Below are 24,901 nucleotides of genomic sequence, written 5' to 3'. Positions count from 1 at the left end.
AAGTGTTTGGGTCATGGATGTATTACATGGATGTATTATAGTGAAATCAGAGAGTGCAGACTGATACTTTCTTCCTTTTTTTATTCGTTTTTTTCCAGTTGAAAAAGCATATTTACAAATTCAGTTATGTAACAAACAGGGGATAGGACACTGCAAACACAGCATAAGAAAGACAAAAAGACAAGGACAAAACCATGCAGGACAAATTCTATACAATTTATATGTATACATGCATACAGAAGAGTATCGACCGAAACATCAAAGAAAAATATTTGATGATTAGCAAATGTTCAGTGTTTTCTCAGCTTAGCTGTCTGTCAGTACATGTAATGTTTGGATGTAATTTTCTATTTCTATTTTGAATTCTTGTATTTGGGTTTATTTTGAGTTCATACATGAATGTAATATTTTCCATTTAAAAAAATGAATTCCCAATATTTTTAGTATCAAGTCCATTTTTATCATACGAAATTTTATTTTTTCTAATTGAAGCCTTTCAGTGTTTTAAAGCACTGTTCAATTTCCATCCAAAGTAATTCAACACCAAGGCATTCATAAAATAAATGACAAATACTTTTGATGTCGATATTACAAAAGACAATTTTTATCCATCCTTTAGTGATTATCTGGTTGACTGGATAAATTAAATGTATGATTTTAAAGGATATTAATAACAACTATTGTGCCACCAACAAAATTAAATAAGATTCCTTTAAAATCCTACATTTATTTTGTCCTGTCAACCGAGTGCAGACTTATAGAGTAAAACACAATGTTGAGCTCAGGATGGTCCTAACCAGGTCATTACTGTTATATAGGAGGAGTATATTTCCAATAGTAATGAAATTCCACAGTAGCAATCAGTTTTTAAGCATTTTATTATACTTGACAATTTAAAAAGTTGAACATTCACTTCAAATTAAATCTGTTAAACAAACATTTCAGTTGCATCTTCCCTTTGGATTCCTCACGCGAAGCAAAGAGTCTGACTTCAGTGATGACCTACAGTACAGTGGATGCTACCTAAATGCCACAACAGTGAGAAGACATGAAGAACTGAGGGACCAGAAGTGAGAAACGACCTCTGCTATGGTCATACGTGCACCTTAAGATGATATTGTACCTAAATGTCATTCCAAAAAGGGCCGAAGCATTTTTGTTGGTAAGTACTGAAACTAGAAAAATACAACAGCATTAAAAAAAACTGGACTGATTCACATTCACATGATACTGAGCTGTACCTTGCTTGCATAGACCTTCGGCTTTTAGTAAGACAGTACAACTCCATAAAAACAGTAGTAAACTTTGCCTTTCGTCAAACTGATCGAAGACGCACGTGACTGAAAAAAAACTCTTTGGCTGCATGAAATTATTTTTTATCAAAAAATAAATATACAGTGTGCAGATGTATTTAAATATATACAAAACTTACAAAAAACGTTTCATCATCTATACAGTGTAAAAATTCAAAGACATGAATACGACTAATTCCTTATAAGGAGAATCACTGATGATGAATTAAAAAACAAACAAAAGTTCAGTGTGTTTGTGGCTTGAAACTTAAAAAAAAATAAAATCAGGTTATACCTGTTTGCAAACATCATTTTAACAGAAACATAAGTCATGAGTAACTTTCATCGTCGATCCAAGTTGTCATCCACTGCTTCTTTTCAAAAGGATCCAGTTTGACTTTCCCGTCTTTATATTCAGGAGTTTCCTTCTTTATCCGCACTGCGTGGTAACGAGGGACGCTGTCCTCTTGTTTGGAGCGTTTAAAGAATCCACACTGAGAGGGGAGATTTCAAAAACATGATGCATTATAAAAACTGATAAATGTCAGAAATATTTATGCACGCTGTAAACAACAAGAAGAGAGAAGTGCAGAGATTTTAAGCATGCTTTGCAGTCTTTAAAGGAATAATTAACACCCCAAATGATAGTTTGTATATCAATTACTCACCCCGTGTTGCATTTACTTCATGATGAAAACTATAGAAAAATCTCATTCTCATTTAACCACGTACACTCATTTCTTCTTAAACATACATTTTTGCTTGAACCTTAATATTTAAAACACAGTGTCATGCACGGATGAGTAGTAAACCTGGGCGAGCACATGCGTTTGAAAATGACAACAATACTGTTACGTGGGAGTTTATACCCTACCAGGTGAGCTACCCCCAAGAAATTCAGTTTTTCTCTCAAATTAAATGCAACACAGGTTTAAGTAATAGACATGCAAAAAAATATCATTTTTCAATGAACTATTCCTTTAATGGGTTTGTCTCAAACAGCAAAGCGGTAAAAGCGATGTCAGCGAGAAGCACCTGCAGAGCAGAACGACTGCCAATAAAAAAAGTAAAAATATTAATCCTGTTGGTGAGAAAATGCATTAATTTCTTGGCAAAACTCAGAGACACATAACGTACATCAGAAACCTTGTGTTAACTCAGTATTTATTTTATGCTGAAAGGTTTTTGTGTACATCATGTGTTCTCTGCACAAAGTCAGCTGATTTGGCTGCAAAGTGAGTTTGTTAGTCGCTGCAGAAGTCACAGTCCATGCTGACAGCTTGTTTTTACCCCTGTTCAGAGAGAATAAATCAGGCCTCGGCAGAGAGTTTGTCTTTGTCAGAGGGCTGAACATGGATCTCTGCCTTGTGATACGCAGCATCGTATTGGTCTTTGGTTGCTCTCTTGAAGAAACCACACTGAGGGGGAGGCAAGGGTGACGAAGTGTTAAAGGCAAACTAAATCAGTAATAACAGTCAATAGCTGCTATGATTTCCTCCACTGAAACACCAGAGAAAAATCATCTTATTAACACTAAAATAATTCTCTATCTGGAGAGTCCAGCGTTGATGCTCAAATATCACCTGACAAAAAAACTAAATGTTACTTGTTTATTTGCAGATTATCTACAGATTATTGTATCTCCTACGCTAACTGAATGAATTCAGCTATTCTTTTTTTAGACATATGACCAAAGCATTTTCTCTGTTCTGTACCTTAAATATTTACACGTCTCAAAAAAGTCAACAAGTGACTAAATGAGACTACAGAACGTCATCACTTTGAACATGGCTTTACCGCCTCGTTGTGGTGGCGACGTTGAGCTCATGCGGCCATGGTGTAATTCGTTTATAGCCCAACGTTAGCTTTTTACTTCTGGCGACTGCATTTACGTTTCAAAAATCTGAAAAGTGGTGTTCATTTGTGAAGATTATCTTGCTGAACAAAACGTATAGAAAACATATGTGTTTCATTGCTGCAGAGCTTATTTTCTGCAATAATCCAAAATCCCATAGGCTTTTGTCGAGGGAATCATGATGCTAACTTCCAGACTGACCTACAAATAAACACACTCTATTATATTTTGTATCACAGATGTACAACTGCAAACTTTCCCTTTATTTGTTGCCAAAAACATTTCTTGATATCCAATAGTCTAGAAATGTCAAAGATTATCGTTACCAGAGCCAAAACACGTAAAAAACGAGGTCATCATAATAATATTTAAGAACAAAAAGCTGAAAATCTTATTTTCAATCCTGTAACCAGTGAATAAAACTAGAAAACAAGGTGGATAAATTCATTTTTCAAGTCATCTTTTCAACTTTTTCATATTTTTTACTGCTCACAGACCCTTTTCTGACCTAATATCTATAAATGGTTCAGTTAAGTTTCTGTTTTTTTGTCCTATCTTCATCCTAAATTACTATTTGTGGGTGACATAAAGGTGAAACATCCCTGTATCTCACCTTCCACAGCAGATACACCAACAAAGCCAAAATCAAGACGCCTGCAAGAACAGCCACCAGTATGATCCACCAGGGAACTCCACTGTGCTGCGCTACCGCACCTTCAGGGGACACCGACACTATCACCTGCAACAACAAAAAAACGAGTTAGGAACAAAATGAAACGTGAATTATACCTTGATGGCTGCTGAGTTGCTTACATCGCTGTGAGGAGTTCTCAGGATCATGTTTTTAGCCTGAGTGTGGAGGACGAGCGAGGCCTTCACGATGATATGCACGTTTGAAAGAGAGGCGTAGTCCTGGGAAAAACAGAAACAGCAGCTCAGGGGGGGGACAGTCACACCAGATCACAGATGAGACTCATGGACACGATGAAAATGTGTTACCTCAATAAAGGTCGAGTTCCAGAGACGCGACCTCAGTTCCACTGCTGTACCGTCCAAACCCTGCAGGGGGCACTTGAGCACCACGCATCTGATCTCACTGTCACACGTCTGGGAGGGAGACAGTTATCACATCAGTATATACTTTTAGACACATCCTTTACAAGTACCTCAAATTTGTACTTAAGTGAGGTACTTGTGTGAATGAATTTATTTAGATTTCACAAAATGTGAATATGCACAAAGACTCACCAAAACTTTTCTTTTGCCTGACAGTGAAGACATTTTGCCAACGGCTTTTCTTTCTCCAAGTTCTCGTTTTTTCCTGGATGCAGAGGACTCCTGAAAGTACATTTTAACACATGAATTAAAAATAAAATTAAGCAGACTTCTTTTGGTCGATGTAGATTTTTCTTGAAAAGAGATATGACAATCATAGCATAAAAATACACTTTCCTTGGTTTTCCATGTCCGTGAGAACCACATCTCTGTTCTTTGTTGTGAAAGCCTGCTCAGTCATGCGTGCATGTTAGTGAGTTTTTATGTTTTTGTCCCGCTAGCTAGCTCATCCCCAACGCTCTGCACTGCAGTCATATGTTGGTTACCACTAACAACACCATCCTGACCTAAGGTGGTCGAACTTTGTCAGTGAGGAAGCAGAACTCCCACCCTCCAGTGCCCCCCACGTTAACACCATCACCTCTGTCAACCTGTTTTCACTGCCAAGCTGTTCAAACACCATCACTTTGTTAGTGATGTCAGCGTTAGACACCAAAGCAGAGGCACCTTTCATGGCGATATGATAGACATCGGGCTGCGACATTTTGTAACACTGCTGCCAACTAGAAATAAAAAGAGCGACAAAGTTCCTATAGGGTGGGCTGGATGAGGGGGTGAATGAGTCCAACAAACCCCAGACTTTCACCTGAGAGCCCACTGTTTGTTTCCTGTGTGAATGTTTAACAAAATCACAATGTTTTTTTCTGAACCTAAACATTTGCTTTTTTGTTGCACGAGAAACTGAACGAAAAAAAATAAGTGTTTTATCTATTTTGTAAGTTTCTTTTAAGATAAGACTGTATGCATCTAGCCAGCAGAACTGTATATTTCCTGTGAAAACAGAAGTGTATCTTGAAAAGACACAAAGTGTGTAGCAAGCGGAAACTGGAACGTCAACAACAGATACTGGAGGTTACCTCCCGCATCATAATTAGAACTGACAAAGCAGCGAAATGAGAACGTGTCGGTTGTTAGCACTGATCACGCTATTCGCACTGTTGGCTGCTACCTGTCGGCTCAGCTACCTCCATGTTGAGAGCCGTGTGCAGACAATCCTGGCTCAGACTCTAAATCATAGATCTGCTCTGGATATCTCATACAGTTCATATCGTACATAAAAATAAAGGTTTAAAAAACACTACCTGGATGTGTTTGAGAGAGTTGATCTCAGACTCTGGAGAGCAGAGGACTTTCTCCGGTCCTGTAGAGGTGATCTTCACCAAGTACAGAAGCCATTTACCGTCTTTGTTGAATTTGGGCCACTGAATGTGAAGTGAGGCTTTGACAGAAGACTTCAAAGACTTCCACAAGTTGTTTATCTGAAGGAGAAAGCAATATGTTACCATTTCATAGACTAAGTCTGTTTAATTATATGGCAGCTGTGATGTAAAAATCAAATATAGAAGCAGATGAGAAGAATAAACTTACTCTGAAAGTATATCCAATCAAACTTCCAATCTCTTCTTCTGTCTTCATGGCACTTTCACCCTTCACAACACCTCCAAAAGAAACCTGATTAGGGCTGGCCTCCCTGATGAAAACAAGTAAAAAATCTTTATTCCACATTATGCTGGAGGCCCTGCATATTAATCTGTAGCCAAACTATGGTTTAATACACTTACCCACTGACCGACAATGGCAGTTCAATGATTACTTTCACCTTCACTTTCACAGGGGCAAGATCGTCCTGCACACTAGTTCTGAAAGAAAGAAAAATCATTAATTTAGTGCTAGAATTTTATTATGATAATAGCAACTTATCTCAAAACGCAGTAAAAAGCAGCAGTATTTACGTCTGGAGCTGCAGGTCGATTTCAGTCTCTGTGGTGTCAAGACTCATACCATCAGTGTTCAGGATGATGTAAAATGTAGCCTGGTGCAAGAAAGAAATAAAATTATCTCTCACATAGAAGGACACAAACGAAGCGTCAGCATGAACATGTGAAACGAGTCCGTACCTTTGAGTCTCTCTTAAAAGGATTCCCCAGCTCACAGTCTGCTTGAGAGCCGTTCTGATTGGCTGTGCAGATGATCGGCTTTTCCGCCTGGAAATAAAACATTGTTAAGTGAACTGGTTATACTGGGACAGAGAGGCTGAGTGGACTGGTTATGTTATCCTTTGAGAATAAAGGAGCTGAGCAGCTGAACCTCGAGCAGATTAAGGAGGACTTCAAGGTGCTCAAAACACAGAATTACATCCAGATAGGTGAACATAACAACACACTTTCTAAGCAGCCTAGCATTGTATGTGTCTCTGTGTGTGTGTGTGTGTGTGTGTGTGTGTGTGTGTGTGTGTGTGTGTGTGTGTTTGTGCATGACATGATGTGCAAAAACTGTGCATCTCTCTTTTTGCTATAATGTGTGTGTTTGAGGCTGCAGCTGCTGTTTCTGTTGACTTTAAATCTTATTGTTGTCTTCCTTGGTGATTAATTATTCTCCTGTTAAAAGTCAGGTTATATATCCTAATAATACTCACTTTATCTGCAGTGTCATTAAACTTCTCATCTAATGTCGATCATTTTTGTGTAATTGTCTGAGTTTTGTCTTGTTTTCTGTTTAATTCTGGTGAGGCTATCAATAATCAGTTGAACACACAGGCAGCAAAATGCCGTCTATGGAAAAGGATTCATTTGTTGATTTGAATATAAGGGCTCTTTGGTGTGGCAACATGTTAATGACCTTTTTGTAGCTCAAATGTGTTTTATTTTAATTCAATAACATATCCACATGCCCTCCTTCCAGTCCCACTTTCCCTTTCATAAATGTAACACAGTAAAACAGTCATTATTTTACTTATTTTACTTATTTTACTCGTACTTCAGTTAAATGTCTTTGCAGAAGTATTACTTTTTCTTTAGTAAAATATTCAAATATTCTTTCTATATCTGGTCTTGTTTACCGTGGTCTGATGTGAGCGGACTCCAGAATATGACAGTGTATCTGGGAAAGTCCCAACCAGCTTTGCCTCATAAGCATCATCTGCGTTCATGTTGTCAACCGTCACATGCACAGCCAAGTCCTTCCTCTCGTAACTCAGATGGAACACAGGGATGTTGTTTTTGCTGCAAATACACAAACACAACCACTCACTTCAGGTTAGGTATCGTGCGGGAAAAAAAAGGGGAATTTTCAGCCAGCACTTGCACATCCAGCACATGCAAAGCAACATACACGTAGTGCATCATTACAGTCATGTCTCCAGTGAATGTAAGTTATATATTTTAGCTCTAGTTTGTAAACTCGGCTTGTCTGATGTTATATGCTGCACAGGTTTCTTACTGTTGACCTGTCTGAGCTTGTTTTCTGGCTATTCTTTCATATCAGTGGGTTTTTGTAGCAGTGAGCTGGATGTACAAGCAGAATGAATGTTAATATTAAAATATTTAAAACGCAGACTAAATGAATGATTTTTACCTACTTTTAAGACAGTTTTAAGATCACTTTTTACTCACGTGTGTAACGGGGAGTACACGTCTAGGTTGCTTTGTTTGTAGTATAACTTGTACTCCATCTTCAGGTTACTCCGGCAAACATTATCACTTCCACATCCCTCTTTTACAAAGTTGACCTGCAGCAAAAACAAATAACAAAACCACATTCAAACTTTTCTCCACCGTGAAAAGTTCGCCATTAACTTCATGATAAGTGTCGTGGTCTGAATATTGACCTCAAAGACATCTTTGCTTGGTTGAGAGGAGTCTAATATGGGCATGAGCTGAGGAAGGCTGTTCTTCGTCTTCTGTCGTTTAGTACCCACAATTTCTGCAGACACCTCGATGGGAATGCTACGCATCTTGTCCTTGATGTTGTCCTGCAAATCACAAACAGCCACCATAGTACTGAGCAGAATATTTACTTCGACATGTTTTCAGTAATACAGGAGAAATCTTTCTCTGTTTCGTTATTAATCAATTCTTTCCCACAGACATTTTATTAAATACTAACTGCAGTCTGTAACAAAACTGGCCCCTGACTGGCTCTCTTCACTCAGTATTTTAAGATATCAGTAGTCATGACTACTATCTTCAAATGGTTGTGGAAAATATTTTAAAATACAAATATTCATATGTAATTCCCGAGGAAATACTTTTTTTTAGTGTCAATTCATAGATGCAGAAACTGACTCGCAAATGTCATCTGTCATTTAAATTTTTTTTTGACATATGCAATGATGATTTATCCCGCATTTACTGCAGCAATTGTAGCAAAAATGGATGTGAGCTAATTTCAGTGACTGTTTTTATTATTAATTAATTAAGCTACAAATCATTGTGTCTGAAAACAGATCTCACATATGACAGATATGTTTCACCTTTAGTTCAGCTGCTATCTTAATGCACGTTTTCTGGTTTTGGCCGCGGAGGTCCAAGGTGCCGTTAAACTGGTAGTCTGTTTCAGTGCGTGTTTTGTTGAGGAACCTCACTCTGGAGGGCAGCCCCTGCTTCCTGCGAACTCCATCCGCATCAACAGAATAGCGAACAGCTGCAGTGAAAAGGGAGGCACGTGTAACTGAACAACTTAGCAAATGTTGGATTTGTAAAAAAAAAAAAAAAAAAAAAAAATGAAACCATATCTCTTACTTAGTCTTGGGTTGTAAGATGCAGGGTTTGCTTTGTAGGTGAAGCACGCATCCACAGTGAGGCTAAGGACAGGACACAGATTTTTAGATAATTGCAACAGTTTTGATTATGAGATCTGTTGAAACGTGAAAATATTAGAAAACCTACCAAATGCTATTGCCACATGTTTTGATTGTAAGGTCAATTTCATGTGGAGTTATTTTGACATCTCTCCTGATGCTAATGACTGGCCGTGCCCTGGAAGAAAAGTTGTTAAATGAAGTTACTGATAAAAATCAGTTGGGTTTAAATTAACGTAATTAAGGTGTAATAATTACCGGTAGATCAGAGCTGTGTCCGACAAAGAGCCGACAGCAATGTCTGGATAGGAGTTACCGTCCAGATCCATGTTCCCCGCCAGAGAATATCCAAAGAGTTGCATGTTGTGCTTTTTTCCTGAGAGAATCTGTAACATAGGAGGAACAATTTAAGACAAATTTAAAGCTTTAAAATCTTAGGTTGAGTCAGCTAATGCATTAAATAACAACATTGAAATGTTGTTTTTTTAGTTGCAGGAGCCAAAAAGAGTCACAGACTTTTAGTCTAGTAAGCATAGTAAGCACTTAAGTAACTGGGTTACAGAGCAATATGTATTGATATTAATGATATGCTTTATTGTTGCTTTATATAAACAAATTAAAAGTTTTCAGGTTTATTTGGGCTTTTTTTTACTTTATTTGATAGGACAGCTTAAGCCTGAAAGGGGGAGAGAGGGGGATGACATGCAACAAAGGGCCAAGGCCAGAATTAGACCTGCAGCTGCGGCAGTGAGGACGTAGCCTCTGTACATGGAGCACCCACTCTACCAACTGAGCAACTGGCCGCCCCAAAAGTTTTCATTTTCAGTTTTAGGCCACTTGAGGGCAGCAGAAATGAGCTGTATACAATATGATACATATTTCCTCTGCCACATCTTTTAAACTCCACAGGGACACGTAATGAAAGGTTTCTGTTGAGAAGTCTAAGCCAAAATCGAGATAACCTTTATGACATCACTGTGAGTTATTTTTTCAGTCTTGACAAAGCTCCTCCAGAGCCACAGCTGACTTGTTCTCCCGTTACTAGTAAACTGTTCTTTATCTGCAAAATCAGTCGTGTGCCCCTTTAAAGTTGATACAGCAAACGTCTTAACAATTGTTATCACTGTTTACTGTACACATTCAGCAGTTACAGGGCAACCTTTACATTTAATTGGAGTAATGCTTCTGGCCAAATAGAAAATGTAAGTGCAGCATTCACTTTACTTTTAGCTGTTTTTAGTCTCCACCGACTCCTGAGGGAAATATTTTTCTCTTTGGCTGTTAGAGCTCCACCTGCTAGTCACTAAATGTGTCTGTTCTTTGGTGCAGGGAAGGTAGTGCACGGCTGTTTTTTTGAGCTTCTCACTGAAAACAGCTGCCTGCTGCTGCTGAGAACAGCACTGATGAGCACAATGACACTGAACATAATGCTCTCAAAGACAAGAGTGCCAGTGTTAAGTATTCCAGCCCGGTTCAAAAGGCCTTTCTGAGGAGCTGCAGCGCAGTGGTGTAGTGGTAGTTGATGAGGTGGGTGTGCTAGGTAGATGGGTAGGTTGCCAAGAAAGGTCTGGCCATACTCTCCATATATTCCAATCGATTTTTTGCTGATAAGTGGATATATTACATTATTTATATATCCAGAGAGAGGCACTGCTGTCCATGAGGTCTCTTCAGTTCTTTGATTAACATTTAGTTTGATGCATTTCAGCATTCACTGTTTGCACGTTGTGTTTTTATGCTGCTGTTTCCTGCATTGTCATAAATAAAATTGAAACCAAAAGAGTACATTTCGGGCTGGAAAACCAAAACAACAACTTGAAACTCACTATGTGGTCCATAAAGCTGAGGAGAACAGCAGAGTCAAATAATCATTCTTTCTGTGTGACCAACTCCTTTCACATATGAGCAGCGCTCTATGATTAATATATAAAAAAAGATTAAGCCACTTTAAACAAAGCCCCACAAAACAAACCTGTGCAGGACTGGTTTTGATTCCTCCTGCAGAGCCATGATAAATGTAGACTTTTCCTGCACCGCCGTCATCATAAGGTGCTCCTACGGCAATATCTGCATGAAAAAAAAAAAAAACAGTTTAGAGACAGAGACTGATCGAGAAAACATTAATAAAGCTACAAAAAGACAGTTCGGTTACCTTCATATAAGTCTTGATTGATGTCTCCAATGTTCTCTACCGCCAGTCCAAACATCGAGTCTTTGGTCCCGTTTAGACGAATAGGAGTGATTCTGTCCCACCTTCCTGCCTGGTTGATGTAGACGTAAACAGCTCCTCCAACATCTCCCTCCTTCATGTAGAACTGAGGGGCTCCTACAACTACATCTTGCCATCTAGATCAAAGAAAGGAGACAGATATAAGTATAAAGAATATAACCTTCCTAAATAAAGAAGGCCCATTGATGAAAAAACATTCATGTTATACATTAGAAACAGATAAGATAACATTATAATAAAGTCAGATAATTTCCTAAAATCCCAAAGCTTTGCAGATGTTTCTGTTATAGGATTAAATTCTTTGTAAAATGGGAGAAAAATGTTCCTACCCATCACCATTCAAGTCAACCACAGCCACGTCGTATCCAAATGAGGATGCGAGTCCTGGCCCGTGCAGAGTGTGCTCCACCAAAAGTCTGCCGGAGGCTTCGCTCTCCTTCCTCAGAAGGACCACCGCTCCACTGTGATTGGCTCGGGGTGCTCCAGCCACTACCGTCAGGCCACGTGTGTGGGTGATGCTGTGTCCAGAATCGAGGGAGAATCCTAAAGTGTGAGAAATGTTGTTGGACATAAATATCATATTTTACAATGAGGTAAAGGTTCATTTTTACCCCTTTTTCTCCCTAATGTGAAACAGGGAGTTCCCATGTTTTTTGTCAGTGCTGACACCCATTGTGAGGATGTAGGAAACCACATGCTTCTGCACAGCCCTTTTCTGCCTGTGAGGAGATTCAGTGAGGCTGAAAAACACCTGCACAGATTTATAATATTCTCCCATCTGCATGCAGTTGCCCTGAACAACCAGTAAGATAAGACAAGATCTCTCAAAGCCTCTACATACACTGCATATCAAAAAAACAACTTTTTTTGTATTTCTATCTTTCCCAAATCAACCAGATTCAAAGATCTTTTTAACTAACTGGAACTAATGACATTAATGATGGCTAAGGTCCAGCTCGGCCTGTCACAATAATTAGGTTATCGACTCATCGAGGTCAACAAAAAGTGTCAGGTTTATGTCCATGCATTGTATGATTCTGCCATGGCAAAAATATGTCACCAAAATTTTAGCCAAATGATGCCAGAACAGACAGCAGGATGGGGATGTCACGTTTTTCACAGCACCTAAGCCAACACGGGAAAAAAAACTATCCTGAGACATAATTTGCTGACATAAACATTTATTTATGTTTTATTTATAAAGGATATTGACTATTTCTCTCATTACAACCCCAAAGTCTGAATATTCCCTCTTCATCAGTCTTTGCAAGGTTGTATTATTATGCTACTATATTAATCGTTTTATCGGTGGCATGAAATGGTCTTACAATGGCATTACCATCATTTATGGAAATTGTTTCTGGAGCAGTATATCATCCAATAAAAGTAGTTATTGTGACAGGCCTAGTTCCAGCAATGCAGCACTTAATTATGTAACTAACACCTGTTAAGATCGCCCCAATCTTGTGTCTTTACTGGTTAACGAAAATTTTCTCATAATAATGACCAATCCCAAAGAAAGACTAGAAAATATACTAAACAAAAATAAACTTGTTTTGGCTCCCATTTTTTCCACAGGTTTAGGTCAAAGATCTAAGACTTGCACGCACAAAATAAATATATTTCTCTCAAATTTTCATTGCAAATTTGACATTTGTGACATTTGTGAATCACATGGCACATTTCAAAGTGGCCTTTTCTCAAGACCATTCCAAGTCACACGTGTAGTTAAGATGCTGTTTAATCAGCAACTTGATATTCCACACCTGTCAGGTGGATGGATTATCTTGGAAAAGAAAGTGCTCACTAACACAGATTTTAACAAATTTGGGACCAAAATTTGAAAGAACTATTCTGTTGAGTGTATACAAAGTCTTAGATCTTTCACTCAAACCTGTAAAAATGGGAGCAGAAACAAAAGTGATGTGTTAACATTTTTGTCAGGCTTATTATTAAAACACTATGATAGTACTCTATTAGCAACCACAGTGCAGTGCATCGTTGAACCAACAGTGACAAATACAGTTACGTTTGTTTTGCAGGTAAACACTCACCGAGGTAGCTATTGGCTGGTACAGGCACAAGTTCAGGGTTCAAGTGATGCTCATCTCCAACTTCATATGGGCCATCATCATATATTCCCATCTCCAGCAAAGTGTTGTTCTTCTGCTCCACTCGTACAATGCCTGCAGAAATGTTTATTTCCACATAAAAAAAAAAACAAAACAAAAAAACACATTACTTATTATAACAGAATGAGAAACTTGATTATCTGAGTAAATGTGTGTGTGTGTGTGTGTGTGTGTGTGTGTGTGTGTGTGTGTGTGTGTGTGTGTGTGTGTGTGTGTGTGTGTGTGTGTGTGTGTGTGTAGCTGGTGACCTTTCCAGTTGTAAGCTCCCGGTGCTCCGAACACCACATAATGGTAGTCCTTGGTGAAGGTGGCAGCCAAACCCTGCTGGCAGGATCCGAACATCTCGTGGCCTCTGGCTCTGCCCTCACAGAAATTCCAGTTACCTCCGTCCTCATCAGAGGACGAGTCGATGGACAGGTCCTGACTCAGGACATAACAGCGCCCAGTGATGTCCCGGGACTCCTGAGGTGTGTTCACAAACAAGCGCCTCTGATAGCGATGAGCACAAGTCTGAAATTACAAAACACAGCTGAGTTAAAGTTCCTACGTCGATAGCCGAAAAGACAACACCATGTATGAAGGTTACTGTGAACGATGGTTCAGATGCTTGGTTTGACTCACCACAATCTTTCCCCCGGGTCCCTGGCTCTGAACTGTCACCCCCATCCACTGATTCTCCTTGTTCTCAACACGTACGTCCTCTTTTAAATTTAGTAACACAAAGATGTAAGCACTTAGATTCAATCCTGACTTTTGGAAACAGTACAGCGTGCAGACAGACAGATAAATAACTCACCTTCACTGTCAAATTCAATGCGCTCACAATCATTGGTCTGAGTGATTTCACATTTATAAAGGCCTCCTGTAATGTTGGCTGTCTGTTTCCCCAACGCTCTGGCTCTGGGGGCTCCAATCAACAGCCTAAAAAAAGAAACATATAATCAAACTTTTTTTTTTTGACATTTAATTTCTTAAGGTTTTTTTTATCTTAAGACAAAAAAAGACATACAGATGTCGTTTAGTAGTCCAATATGCAAAACAGATGCAACAGTGAATGTGTCATTTAAAGTTACTAAACAACAGATCAAACACCCACATCCTGCCCTCACCTCCCAACACAAAAGAAAACAAGTGAATAAATACATAAAATACTTTTTTTAAGAAAAAAGGGAGAGTGAGAGTGAGAAAGAAGTAAAGTACAAACCATATTATATTTGTTGCACAATCCAGCAATACTCAACTCCAAACATAACTATAATATCAAATCCAGTTTACAGTTCTCTACGTGTAATTTAATGAAATTTTATTTAGACAGGGACAGTGCACAATAAAACATTAACCTTATATAAAACAAGGAGAGATGCATTGACTCAGCTTATAGCAGAGCTGCTATTTTCCGCCTGTAGTCCCTGGGCAGGTTGGTGTAATAAAAAAATACATAAATGACAGAATTTGATTAAATAAAATACAAAACGTCAGTTCCTAAAATTTAACAAACATTATTATCCTGATATCCCACCCCACCTTAAGAAGAAAAATCTCAAATTTGTGCAAAATTGCAGCTATAAAATTAGGATAATGTGAGATGAATGGCTGCCAGGCCTTATAAAAATTTGCCATTAGATCCTCTCTGAGTGGATCTAACTATCTAGTTACAAAAACAGCATTACATCGCTAATCCAGTGAATGTGGTTGGGCAATGTCGGAGATAGTACAGAGATTTACTTTTTGTTTCTAGCTTCCTGTCATCACCATCAGTGCAGCAGCTTGTTATATTTAGTACATGCATGTGAGCAGATCAGCAGTGAATATATCAGCAATAGCATTTCCTGTCTACATAGAAAAAAGATGCAACATATCGTCCAACTGTTGTCTTGCAGAGCTGATACTGGGGTTACTGTTTCAGATAAGCATTTGTCTACCACTTAATTACAACATAGCTGTGCTACAAATATCTCCACAATATTAAATGTTATTGTAGCTATAATTAATGAATCAATAGCCGAACATGTTACATCAAGTTACATCAAACCACCACATCCCTCTTTTTATCACTCTGTTTTCTGTCTTTCTACATTATCACGGTCATTATAACATTAGAAATAGTTGACAATTTTAAGGACAAATATGGATCATCTTCAAAGAGGTTTAAAAAGAACTTGCAATATCTCAAATAGTTCCTCCATGAGACAGTGAAGGATCTCCTGGATGAATATGAAGGAAAGCATGAGACCCTACCAAGTGCTTCCAGTCAATGGCACGATTCAGTGTGTCAAAGACCAGGCTTTGGTCTTAAGCATCAGAAAAAGCCAAAACCCAAGAGAGAGATGCAGTACTAAAAATCAAAACAAACTATACATACTTATTCCAAGCACATTTTTAGTATAGTAGTGTAGTGCAGTGTCAAAACTGTTGATGTCACTGAATGCGGTATATTTAAACCAGACAGATGACAGACTAAATCTGTAAGTTTAGCTCACAAAGTCCCAGTTTGATGGATGATGAAGAGAAAGTACAGCAGCTCTAAATGTCCTCAAATTGGGAAAACCACAAGGTCAAGGAGTTCTTATCCTCTGGGCAGAGGACGAGACAAGCTGTCTTATAAAATAGATGGAAAATGATTGTTAATTCCATGTTATGTCATTGTTACTGTTCAGAAAGTGCTGCCGTTGCGTATTTTATGTGACACACTAGACGTCTACCTGTTGTGTTAAACATTAAATCCGTCACAGCTTTTTTGCTTTCCAGTCTTGTATAAAAAAGTGTTCCCTCGTTGAATATTGTTTCCCGTCTGTTAACGCGTAGCGCCCACATTGGTGTTCAGGGTTAGGGCTAAGGTTTGGATAAGGATTAGATAAAGGAAAAAAACATATCGACGGGTAAACAGACTTCTACACAATACCGGCATGATGTCTAAAATTACACACTGGAGCTGCAAAATGCCGCTGTTATTTGGTTGTTTGGTCTTTTGTCCCCTCTGGTAGTATTACTTAATAATAATAATAATAAATATCAACATAATACACATAAAGTTATTTCTCTACATGTTTTTGGCTAATGCACATATTGCATATTTCACAGGCAGTATAATTTGGGAAGTTCAGCCTGCTGGTCGTGTACAAAGAGCTGTTGTGTTTAGTGATAAGAAACAAACCTTCAGTACGGGACAGTAGACTATTGTCCTGTCACACGGGCAGAGGAGCAGTGAAGCAGACAATTTGAAGCAGTCCAGTCATAGTTCAGTGACCACAGCTTCTCCCCTAAGCGACATCCTAATTTGAAGATTGATATTATCAGCAGCACTTAACTAAAGAAAGAACATGTGATACAGACAAAAATCAAAGAAATCACAATTGTGCTCCTTTTTGTGTATGTCCTTTAACATTACTTCAAATAAAGATTATTAGGGACTTCTAGGATAAAAGTGAGACCTGTACCAACAGATTTGGAACCTGTAAAATGAAGTATTGCATGAGCTTATCTCGATACTTTCACACACACATGTTGACAACCTGCTGACGGCACTTGTAACCTTTTACACACTGTCAAGCTAGTGAGATGGAGATTGAAAACCCAAACTGCTCAGACTTCCTGTCAGCAGCAGCTGCGATCATCCTGCATAGAGAAGTCAGACCAGAAAATCATTTGTGAATTTCCTTCAAAGAAGAAAACGTAACTGAACTTGGTGATGAAGTGAAACCATCTTCTGTAAACAACATATATACAACATTTCTGTTTATTCCACAACTTGGTTCATAGTTTTGTATTTAATCTTTGAACTTTTTACAACATCTTGATCTTGCTACCAATTCCGACTTGAGCACCAGCCATTACAGAGTACAGAACCAATATTGTTACTTAAAAATAAAAAGTGCTATCATTTTTTATGGAGCTTGGTTATTGTTAAACCCTTTTGTAAAACGTGAATTAATACATACAGAGAATGAATGCCATAAAGCTGTCTTTTACTATCTAAGCTGACATTTTGCTGATGGCTAACATCAAACTTTTTACCAGAGGTCAATACTTCTTTGCTGCTCTAGCGACAGAAGTTGCCACTGGTTGTCCAACATGCTGAGTGGGGTACTGGAGAGGAGAAGAAATTATTTCTGGGAAAATTGTCCTTTTATTTGGGTGTTAAACTACTTAAAGTCTATTAATAAATTAACAGGTATTCTTGAACAGCACTCGAGCACTTTACAATAAAAATTGAGACATGTTTAACACTTAAATTCCTAAGTCATTTTTCAACAATGGGTCCTTCATTTCTGACAGAAAGTAACATAAGCAGGCTTTCCATTTACAGCTTGTGACCACCAAATTTGTCAGCCGAGATGAAAACTGGCAGATTTATCAGCTGTAGCTGGCTAGCTAATTAAGCAAATGTAATTTAGCTCCATCAGTTGGTTAAAGACACCATCTCCAGGTGACTTTTTAAAGTATAAAGCTGGCTTGTTATATAAAACAAATGACAGAACATAGCAACACACTATGACTATTTTCATACTGTATATTAAATTAAGAGACCGTGTGTCATGGCTATTTAACAACTCAAATTTATCTTAACTATCAACACACAATTCTGAGATGTGACGTTGAACTGACTTGCAATGTACTTATTGAGACTTGAGATTTTAGCTTGACTTGGGCTTTTGCCAAAAGACTTATAACTATTCTGCCACTTCTGAAAACATCAGCTGTAACCCCCTGAAAACTTCAGACAAATGGATTCATCAATCACTTTAGTGCAAATCAATTTTTCAACACAGAAAAAAAAAATCTGTGTGCTGCGTCTTAAGTATAATTAGCATTATTGCCAAGAATACTGAAATAAGAAATTTCATCTTTTGTATGAAATTTGCTTTAATGTGATTTGGAGTGAAAAAAGATAAAGCACATAACGCATGTCACAATGGTAAGCAGCACAATAGCATGTGAGCTGACCGGCCTATTTTCTGTGAAGGAAATTTCTCAAAGAACAGAGAGGAAATCCTCTCCACCCTTTTTTTCTCCCTGTGACTCTTCACTTCCCTCTGTAAGTCATTGATCTGTACCACGGCCCCGTGGCTCCTCATTTGTTAAACAAGGACTCTCCCGAGGAGGTCTGATGTCAGACTGAAGACCAAACTGCAAGCCTTCTCCTCAAACAAAGCAGTGACATGCAAATACAAACAAGAGCCTCTACAGGGACAGCTTCAGTTTGACATTTCAGCTGTTGACCTACGGTGGTTTAGCCCTGCACGAACTGCAGAACACTAGACACACTGACGACGTTATCATTTTATATTAGATACCATTTAGATAACATTTTCCAACACAACTCCACTGCAATCTACAGCCTCAGTGTTAAACCAACACATTCAGTGGGATTGCTTTAGATTCAGAGCAGCAATTGATTTAGTCGATCCACAGAAAACTAATCAGTATACATTTTGATGATCAACAGATCATTTTAGTCATTTTCTAAGCAGTAATGCCAAACATTTGCTGGTTCCAGATTCTTGTATCAGGATTTGGTGCTCTCTGTGTGATAGATGATAGCAGACAGAATATCTTCAGGTTTCAAATACGACAGAACAAGCTATTGGACTAGATTATCTTCAGCTGGGATATTTCAACAGGAATTTCACACTATTTAATGACATCTTATTGACAAAATGAATACTTGAGATAATCAGAAATTCATCTTTAATGAAAATATTTGACCCTTCGCTAAACTCCTCCCTAAAAACAGCCACTGTCTGATCTTCCATAAGCACCTGTAACTCGGCACAGGAGGCCTGTCAAGCTTTCACAAGCGATGTTTAACACAACAGCATTGGCCTCGAGTGACAGCAGCACTTTCGTAACAGTAACAACGGCATAACACGGCAATAACAATCATTTACAGTCCCTGACACAGAGCCGCCGATCTTGTCCTCTGCTCAGAGGGTAAGGAGTTGCCGGACCACATTGTTTTCTCAATATGCTGACAAAACCGCTGTTTTTCTTCTTTTGATTAGCTGCTAACGCTTATCAGCTGCTTTTTAAATCCCAGGCGGTGGCTCCCACGCCTAACACATCGTCAAAACATCACAACCATCCTGCCAGTTGTCCTGCTCTGCCCACGAGTTCCGACATGTCTCACAGACCTCACATTGTGATGACATCGCAGATTTTGAAAAGCTTTTTTTACAACATCTATGGATCCCAAATTTATGATACAAAGATTCATAATTGACCTTGTTTGCTGTTTGAGGTGTCCTGTCAACAGTTTCCGAGGGGCACAGTTGCAGCCCTATTAAGATTTCACAGGTGTTAACGTAGGACACTGCTGGAGATTCAGTAACACAGGTGAAGGAAAACACCACCAACAGCGACTCTGGAAAGTGACAGTTGTAGAATTTAGCAAGTAACTGCAGGCTAACATTGACATTTACATGCAACACGCCTATCTAGCAGACACTAGTTTTTCGGTTTGGAAAAAGACTCAGTTCTTTTATTTTATCTCGCATTCTGCAGCAGAAATCAATGCAATGTTTGCTTGAGATGTAGCTACAGATAAACATCAGAGACATTATACTGGGAACATCAAGTTGTCCTGACAAGAGTGGGACCCAACTAAAGCTGCAGGTTATATTCTTTACAGTCAGCACGCACTACAACTGTTAGAAACATCCCATCATGCAGCGTGTCTATCAGTGTGGTGTAAATGGGAACACACAGTGACTGGTGTGGGTTTACACAGTGATCTCACTGGTCTTTGTTAACAGATGTGGTCCAGTGTTCTCACAGCTGTGCACTCAAAGCCACAAGGACAACTGCAGCTGTTCTAACTGTTTCAGTTTACACACTCTCTCTCTCTCTGTCACACACACACACACACACACACACACACACACACACGTGCGCACTTTGATTGGTGCTGACCTGTGATTGGCTGGATATGCATTACAGAAGAGATGAATATTCAATACAGATTCAGATCAATTTCAAGTAAAGAATTAAGATTTAAACCAACAATAAGTCACCTGTTTTGACTGTTTATTAACCCTTTTCTGGGCTACACAATCTCTTTAAAACTTCAGTGTGAAGTTCAACAGGAATGTTGCGACTGATGATTCACTGATGCGTTAAATCTATCAGGTTACATATGCACAGATGGCCGTGCATGTCCAGTCAAATGTCCTTTTTCTCTAGTTTCATTCGGAGGATGTTATAACCTCCATCATTAACCAACACATTATTCATGACCAAGGCATCCAGTTGCCTTTTTGCAAGACGCCACATTATGTTCAGTCTTATGTTGAAACATTAATCTCCTTGTTTCTTCCGCTCATCATAAACCAAAGAGAGAATAAATATGTTATAACATCATAAACACTGCAGGAAGCTAAGTTGTGCTTTTAATGAACCCATTAGGGGAACAACATGGAGAGAGTTTCATAAATGGTTGTAAACAATATGACTAACAAATCACTTTAATTTGTTTTTAATTGCAGTAAAGTGGGGAAGATTTGGCTCTCAGTTCTGACGGGATGAAAGGCCAGTTTGGGTTTACCATAAGAAGAATTTAATCTATCTAGTCACACTGGTTGCAAACATATTAAATTTTTACGCCCCTCTTTTCACATATGATTTATTCCAATCACATTAATGTACGCAGTGACAGCCAGTAGAGTTTTACAGCTGCTAGTGATCATCAGAAACATGTTTCAGCTTTAAGTTGGAAGGTGCTGTTACTGACTTCTGTGTGCTCCGCTGAGCTTTCACTTGACTCGTCTGGCTGATAATCTCAGGGTCACATGAGGATCTGGAGCTGAGATCATAGTCCAGCATGGAAAGGGAGCTGCTGTCAGTTACAATAACGTGCAGATTTTCTATACTGTAACACAGACACAATGCGTTTTCAACAAAGGAAATTTTAAGTTTTTTATAGTTGCCTTGTTTTCAAACAGGATGTGAGAGGAAAACAAAGCAGACAATCATATTAAGGGCTGCAACTAACGATTGACTGCATTATCAATATATTTTGTTGTTAAAGGCTGACGTTGGTACTTTTCAACCTGAACCTTATTTTCTCATGTTTTTGTTTTTTAAGTGAGTCATGGGAACAACAACTTTTGAGAATGGTGCAATATTGAGCAAGAACGCTACAGATGCAGCTGCAAAATAGGTTTCAATCCCTCAGGCATTTTCCCACCATCAGTGTATGTCCACTAAAAGTGAAGGCTCGAAATAGTCTCAGTTTTTTAAAAGTGTCTATCAATTTTATAGAAAGGATCCCTACAGAGACAGATCTTTATGTACAAGGTTCAAATCCTTTTTGTTTAACCAGAAACAGCCCTGAGATCATCATCGCCAAACCAACCAGACTCCATTTAGATAAAAATATGAATTTTAACATCAAAAAACATACTTCACTCAAAGTCGACAACAAAATAAAACTCAGAAAAACTGCCTGCGTTCATCTTTTAACTGTTCCAACAATCACCAGCTCTGGCTTGGTTGAAAGTAACCCTTAAATCACCCAGTTATCTGTGAAAATACGCTGTCTATACACATTACTGTTCGTTTAAAAGGAGTCTTATGGGTTTGGCATTGGCGATTTCAAGGTTGTTTCTAGTTTAACAAAATGGATCTTACTATTTAGCAAAAAGATTTATCTCTGGTTGAGACTTTTTCATAATGTTGGCAGATACTTGTATGGACAATGTGAGTCTGTCAGTGACTAAAACAACCACTTTTAGTGGACATACATTGTCAGTGCTTATTGCCCAAATGGTTACATTGCCATCCATTTTGCTGCTGGTGGCTACAGCAGTATCGCTCACTACTAGACCAACTTAAAAGACATGTTGTCTCCCTGAGTCACTTAGACACAAAAAACATGTAAAAATAGGGTTCATGATGGAAAAAAAATAATATTACCACGTTGTTTTTTAAGCAATTAATTGCCAGTGGAGCTAAAACAATTACTTATTTATTCATAAGTCAGAGAACTGGTAGAAACAGGGGATTGAATGGAAACGATTTATAATCATTTATTAATCATTGGAGCCACTTTTTAAGTAAAAGTACCAAACCTTCTCTAATTCAAGATTCTTAATCATGAGGATTTGTTGCTTTTCTTTGTCAAGTGGGATCATAAACTGAGTATTTCTAAGTTTGGGACCATTGGTCAGACAACGAGAGCATCTGATGGTGTCACTTAGGTCTTTGTGACAGTCATTTTTTTCAATTTTTTTAATATTCTATAGAACAAATGATTTGTTACAGTAATAAAAAATTATCTTTAGGTAAGGCTAGTGTTGTTAAGCCTATAAAATGTTATAAATGCCCATTCACAGAGCCCAACATGATACCTGCAGAGTTCTTGTTTTGTCCAAACCAAAGTTCAAAATTCCAAAATATTTGGTTTACTATCAAATATGACCAAAAAGGCAGTAAATCGTCACATCTGAGAGGTTAGAATCAACATTATTTTTTAGCATTTTCCCTGAAAAACTACTATCAACAATGTCGCCGCTTAAAGTCTTTCAATTAAACAATTAATGGTGCCTTCAATTACTTTTAAATCTTGAGTTTTAACTTAATCAAATGCCAAAAAACCAAACAGATGCAATAATGCTGATTGTCTGTGTTCATGAGAAGCAGCTTCTGCATGCACACATTTTTGTGGGGTATGTTTGCTAAAACTGGAGCAGCTTCCTATATAGGTCAGCATATAAGTGAGGTGAATCTTCACTCGCCTTTTACTTTTACTGGCTGAAAACAAACTATCAGGCCAGTGTCACATTTCGAGCCTCTGTTTGCCAAACAAATATATCTTTCACTCTCTTTACACTAAATGTAGAGATGCCCCTTTTTCAAATGCAAGCTTCTTTGTGGATAAATAAATTCTTATAAAAAAACATATATTTAGATGGTTTGCATGACCAGTACATTCACTATACAATGAGCTGAGTCTTTGCACAATAGCCAAAACACTAGTTAGATAAAATTCCACAAGTTAAGCCTAATCTCTGTGATCTTTGGGAAATCTCTCCAAGTCATGTTATCAGGGCTTCTTATCCGCGATCTATGTTTCTCAGCATGCTGCTGCAGGGTCCTGCTTACTGGTGGATATCACAGTAGATCCTGTATGCAGCCTCACAGGCTTTGACATGCCACCCCCACCCCCCCCATCACTTCACCCTGTTATACTTTGTGTGGCATGTTGATCGGGCTCACTACACTGACTCACACTTCTCTGCATCCTCAGGCCTGGCCAAAGGACATCTTTTCTGTAGTGTATGCACGGTAATATAAATAAAATTCTCTGAAATGCTCCATTGAGTAAACACTTAACAGTTTAGTGTTTACTCTTATTTTGACACAAGCTGCAAACCTTTCTGAGAACTGATGTGAGAACAAGATGCAGTAGTCAGCTTGACATCAACATTCAATTAGGTTGTCATTACTGTTAATAAGTCACACTTTACTGGTAAAACCGCAGTGTGGAAATACACCTGCTTAGTCCATACTTTAACAGTTGTACACAGCACCCCGCAAATAACAGGAAAAATCTAAATGTAACACGTACACTGAAAGTTTAAATAGCAACTATTTCATTTTCATTCTATGAATATTTGTGTACGGGGGTAGGAAGTGATGCAAAACAGGGGAAGCAAGTCAAAAAAAATTTTCAGCACTGTGGGGGGTCTGTGTTTTTTTATTTTGGCTTAGGGGAGGGACATACAACTTAAAATTGTTGGTTTTTGTATTTTAAATACCCACTGAACCCCAAATCTCACTGTCAAGTTTAAAATATTATTTTTTCTTTAATAACTGACAAAATAACACCAATTATCATAGCCAGAATCATCAAATTTCACATCACATATTTTTTTCAAGGAGGACTTGCATTTTGCTTAAGAAAATAGCTGTCTGTTTCGGCGATAAATCTCACTCCGGTGCTATTTGCTTGTTGCATTGGCTCCAATACATTTGGTGTGAATATTTTTCTAAAAATGGTAGAGGGGGTGGTCATGATTTTTTTACATTTGGTGTGAAGATTTTTTTAAAAAAGAAAGAAAAGAAAGTCATACCGCAGCCAACCCCCTCCTCTGATATATAATGAACAGTCCCTTAGTCAATATAAGAATTTAAGCTTCAAATCCACAAAATATCACCAGAGAATATCTTCAATGATCAGCCAGTTATCAATATATTATAACTGATTGATCGACCAACAGATGCAACATTACACCTCTCCTCTCAGTGCCCCTACAGTGTGACCCACATTTGCATCACAGCGATAACCATTGTTTATGCACTTGTTGTCTTTAAGGCTCCTCACCGTTTTATATTCAAAGCACCACAGGGAGACTTCTATTGACAAGTAGAACAAAACACGACAAGCAACAGGGCTTTGGTAGATAGATCCTACAGTAACTTTTATATGTTGCAGCAATGCCTGACACCGCAAGCAACGGCTGAAAATAAATTAATTAGTAT

At 38.3% G+C, this 24,901-nt stretch overlaps 1 protein-coding gene across 4 annotated transcripts in view; it reads right to left on the bottom strand.

Annotated features, from left to right (window-relative positions):
* Positions 1–860: 860 nt before the first annotated feature.
* The window catches only part of itga6a (integrin, alpha 6a), a 41,841-nt gene continuing 17,800 nt past the window's right edge, over positions 861–24,901 (bottom strand). For 3 of the 4 annotated variants that reach the window (XM_042494318.2, XM_088083251.1, XM_088083250.1), the window contains 24 exons: positions 14,220–14,344; positions 14,045–14,124; positions 13,672–13,933; positions 13,346–13,477; positions 11,621–11,834; positions 11,214–11,407; positions 11,034–11,128; positions 9,320–9,447; positions 9,150–9,239; positions 9,003–9,064; positions 8,735–8,904; positions 8,090–8,233; positions 7,875–7,990; positions 7,322–7,484; positions 6,381–6,467; positions 6,216–6,295; positions 6,045–6,122; positions 5,851–5,953; positions 5,565–5,741; positions 4,396–4,485; positions 4,147–4,254; positions 3,961–4,059; positions 3,761–3,886; positions 861–1,786 (listed from right to left, as the gene is read on the bottom strand). In XM_042494318.2, coding sequence (XP_042350252.2) covers positions 1,622–1,786; positions 3,761–3,886; positions 3,961–4,059; positions 4,147–4,254; positions 4,396–4,485; positions 5,565–5,741; positions 5,851–5,953; positions 6,045–6,122; positions 6,216–6,295; positions 6,381–6,467; positions 7,322–7,484; positions 7,875–7,990; positions 8,090–8,233; positions 8,735–8,904; positions 9,003–9,064; positions 9,150–9,239; positions 9,320–9,447; positions 11,034–11,128; positions 11,214–11,407; positions 11,621–11,834; positions 13,346–13,477; positions 13,672–13,933; positions 14,045–14,124; positions 14,220–14,344 — 3,088 coding nt within the window. In that variant the 3' untranslated portion in view covers positions 861–1,621. Of the gene's footprint in view, positions 1,787–2,582; positions 2,711–3,760; positions 3,887–3,960; positions 4,060–4,146; positions 4,255–4,395; positions 4,486–5,564; positions 5,742–5,850; positions 5,954–6,044; positions 6,123–6,215; positions 6,296–6,380; positions 6,468–7,321; positions 7,485–7,874; positions 7,991–8,089; positions 8,234–8,734; positions 8,905–9,002; positions 9,065–9,149; positions 9,240–9,319; positions 9,448–11,033; positions 11,129–11,213; positions 11,408–11,620; positions 11,835–13,345; positions 13,478–13,671; positions 13,934–14,044; positions 14,125–14,219; positions 14,345–24,901 lie in introns of all 4 variants that reach the window. The other variant, XM_042494320.2, reaches the window with a different exon arrangement.

This window comes from Plectropomus leopardus, chromosome 10 (assembly GCF_026936395.1).
Source record: "Plectropomus leopardus strain MGB_pleo_1.0 chromosome 10, ASM2693639v1, whole genome shotgun sequence".
Lineage (NCBI taxonomy): Eukaryota > Metazoa > Chordata > Actinopteri > Perciformes > Serranidae > Plectropomus > Plectropomus leopardus.
Note: the sequence above shows the minus strand (reverse complement) of the source record. Positions and strands in the feature narration are given on the sequence as shown.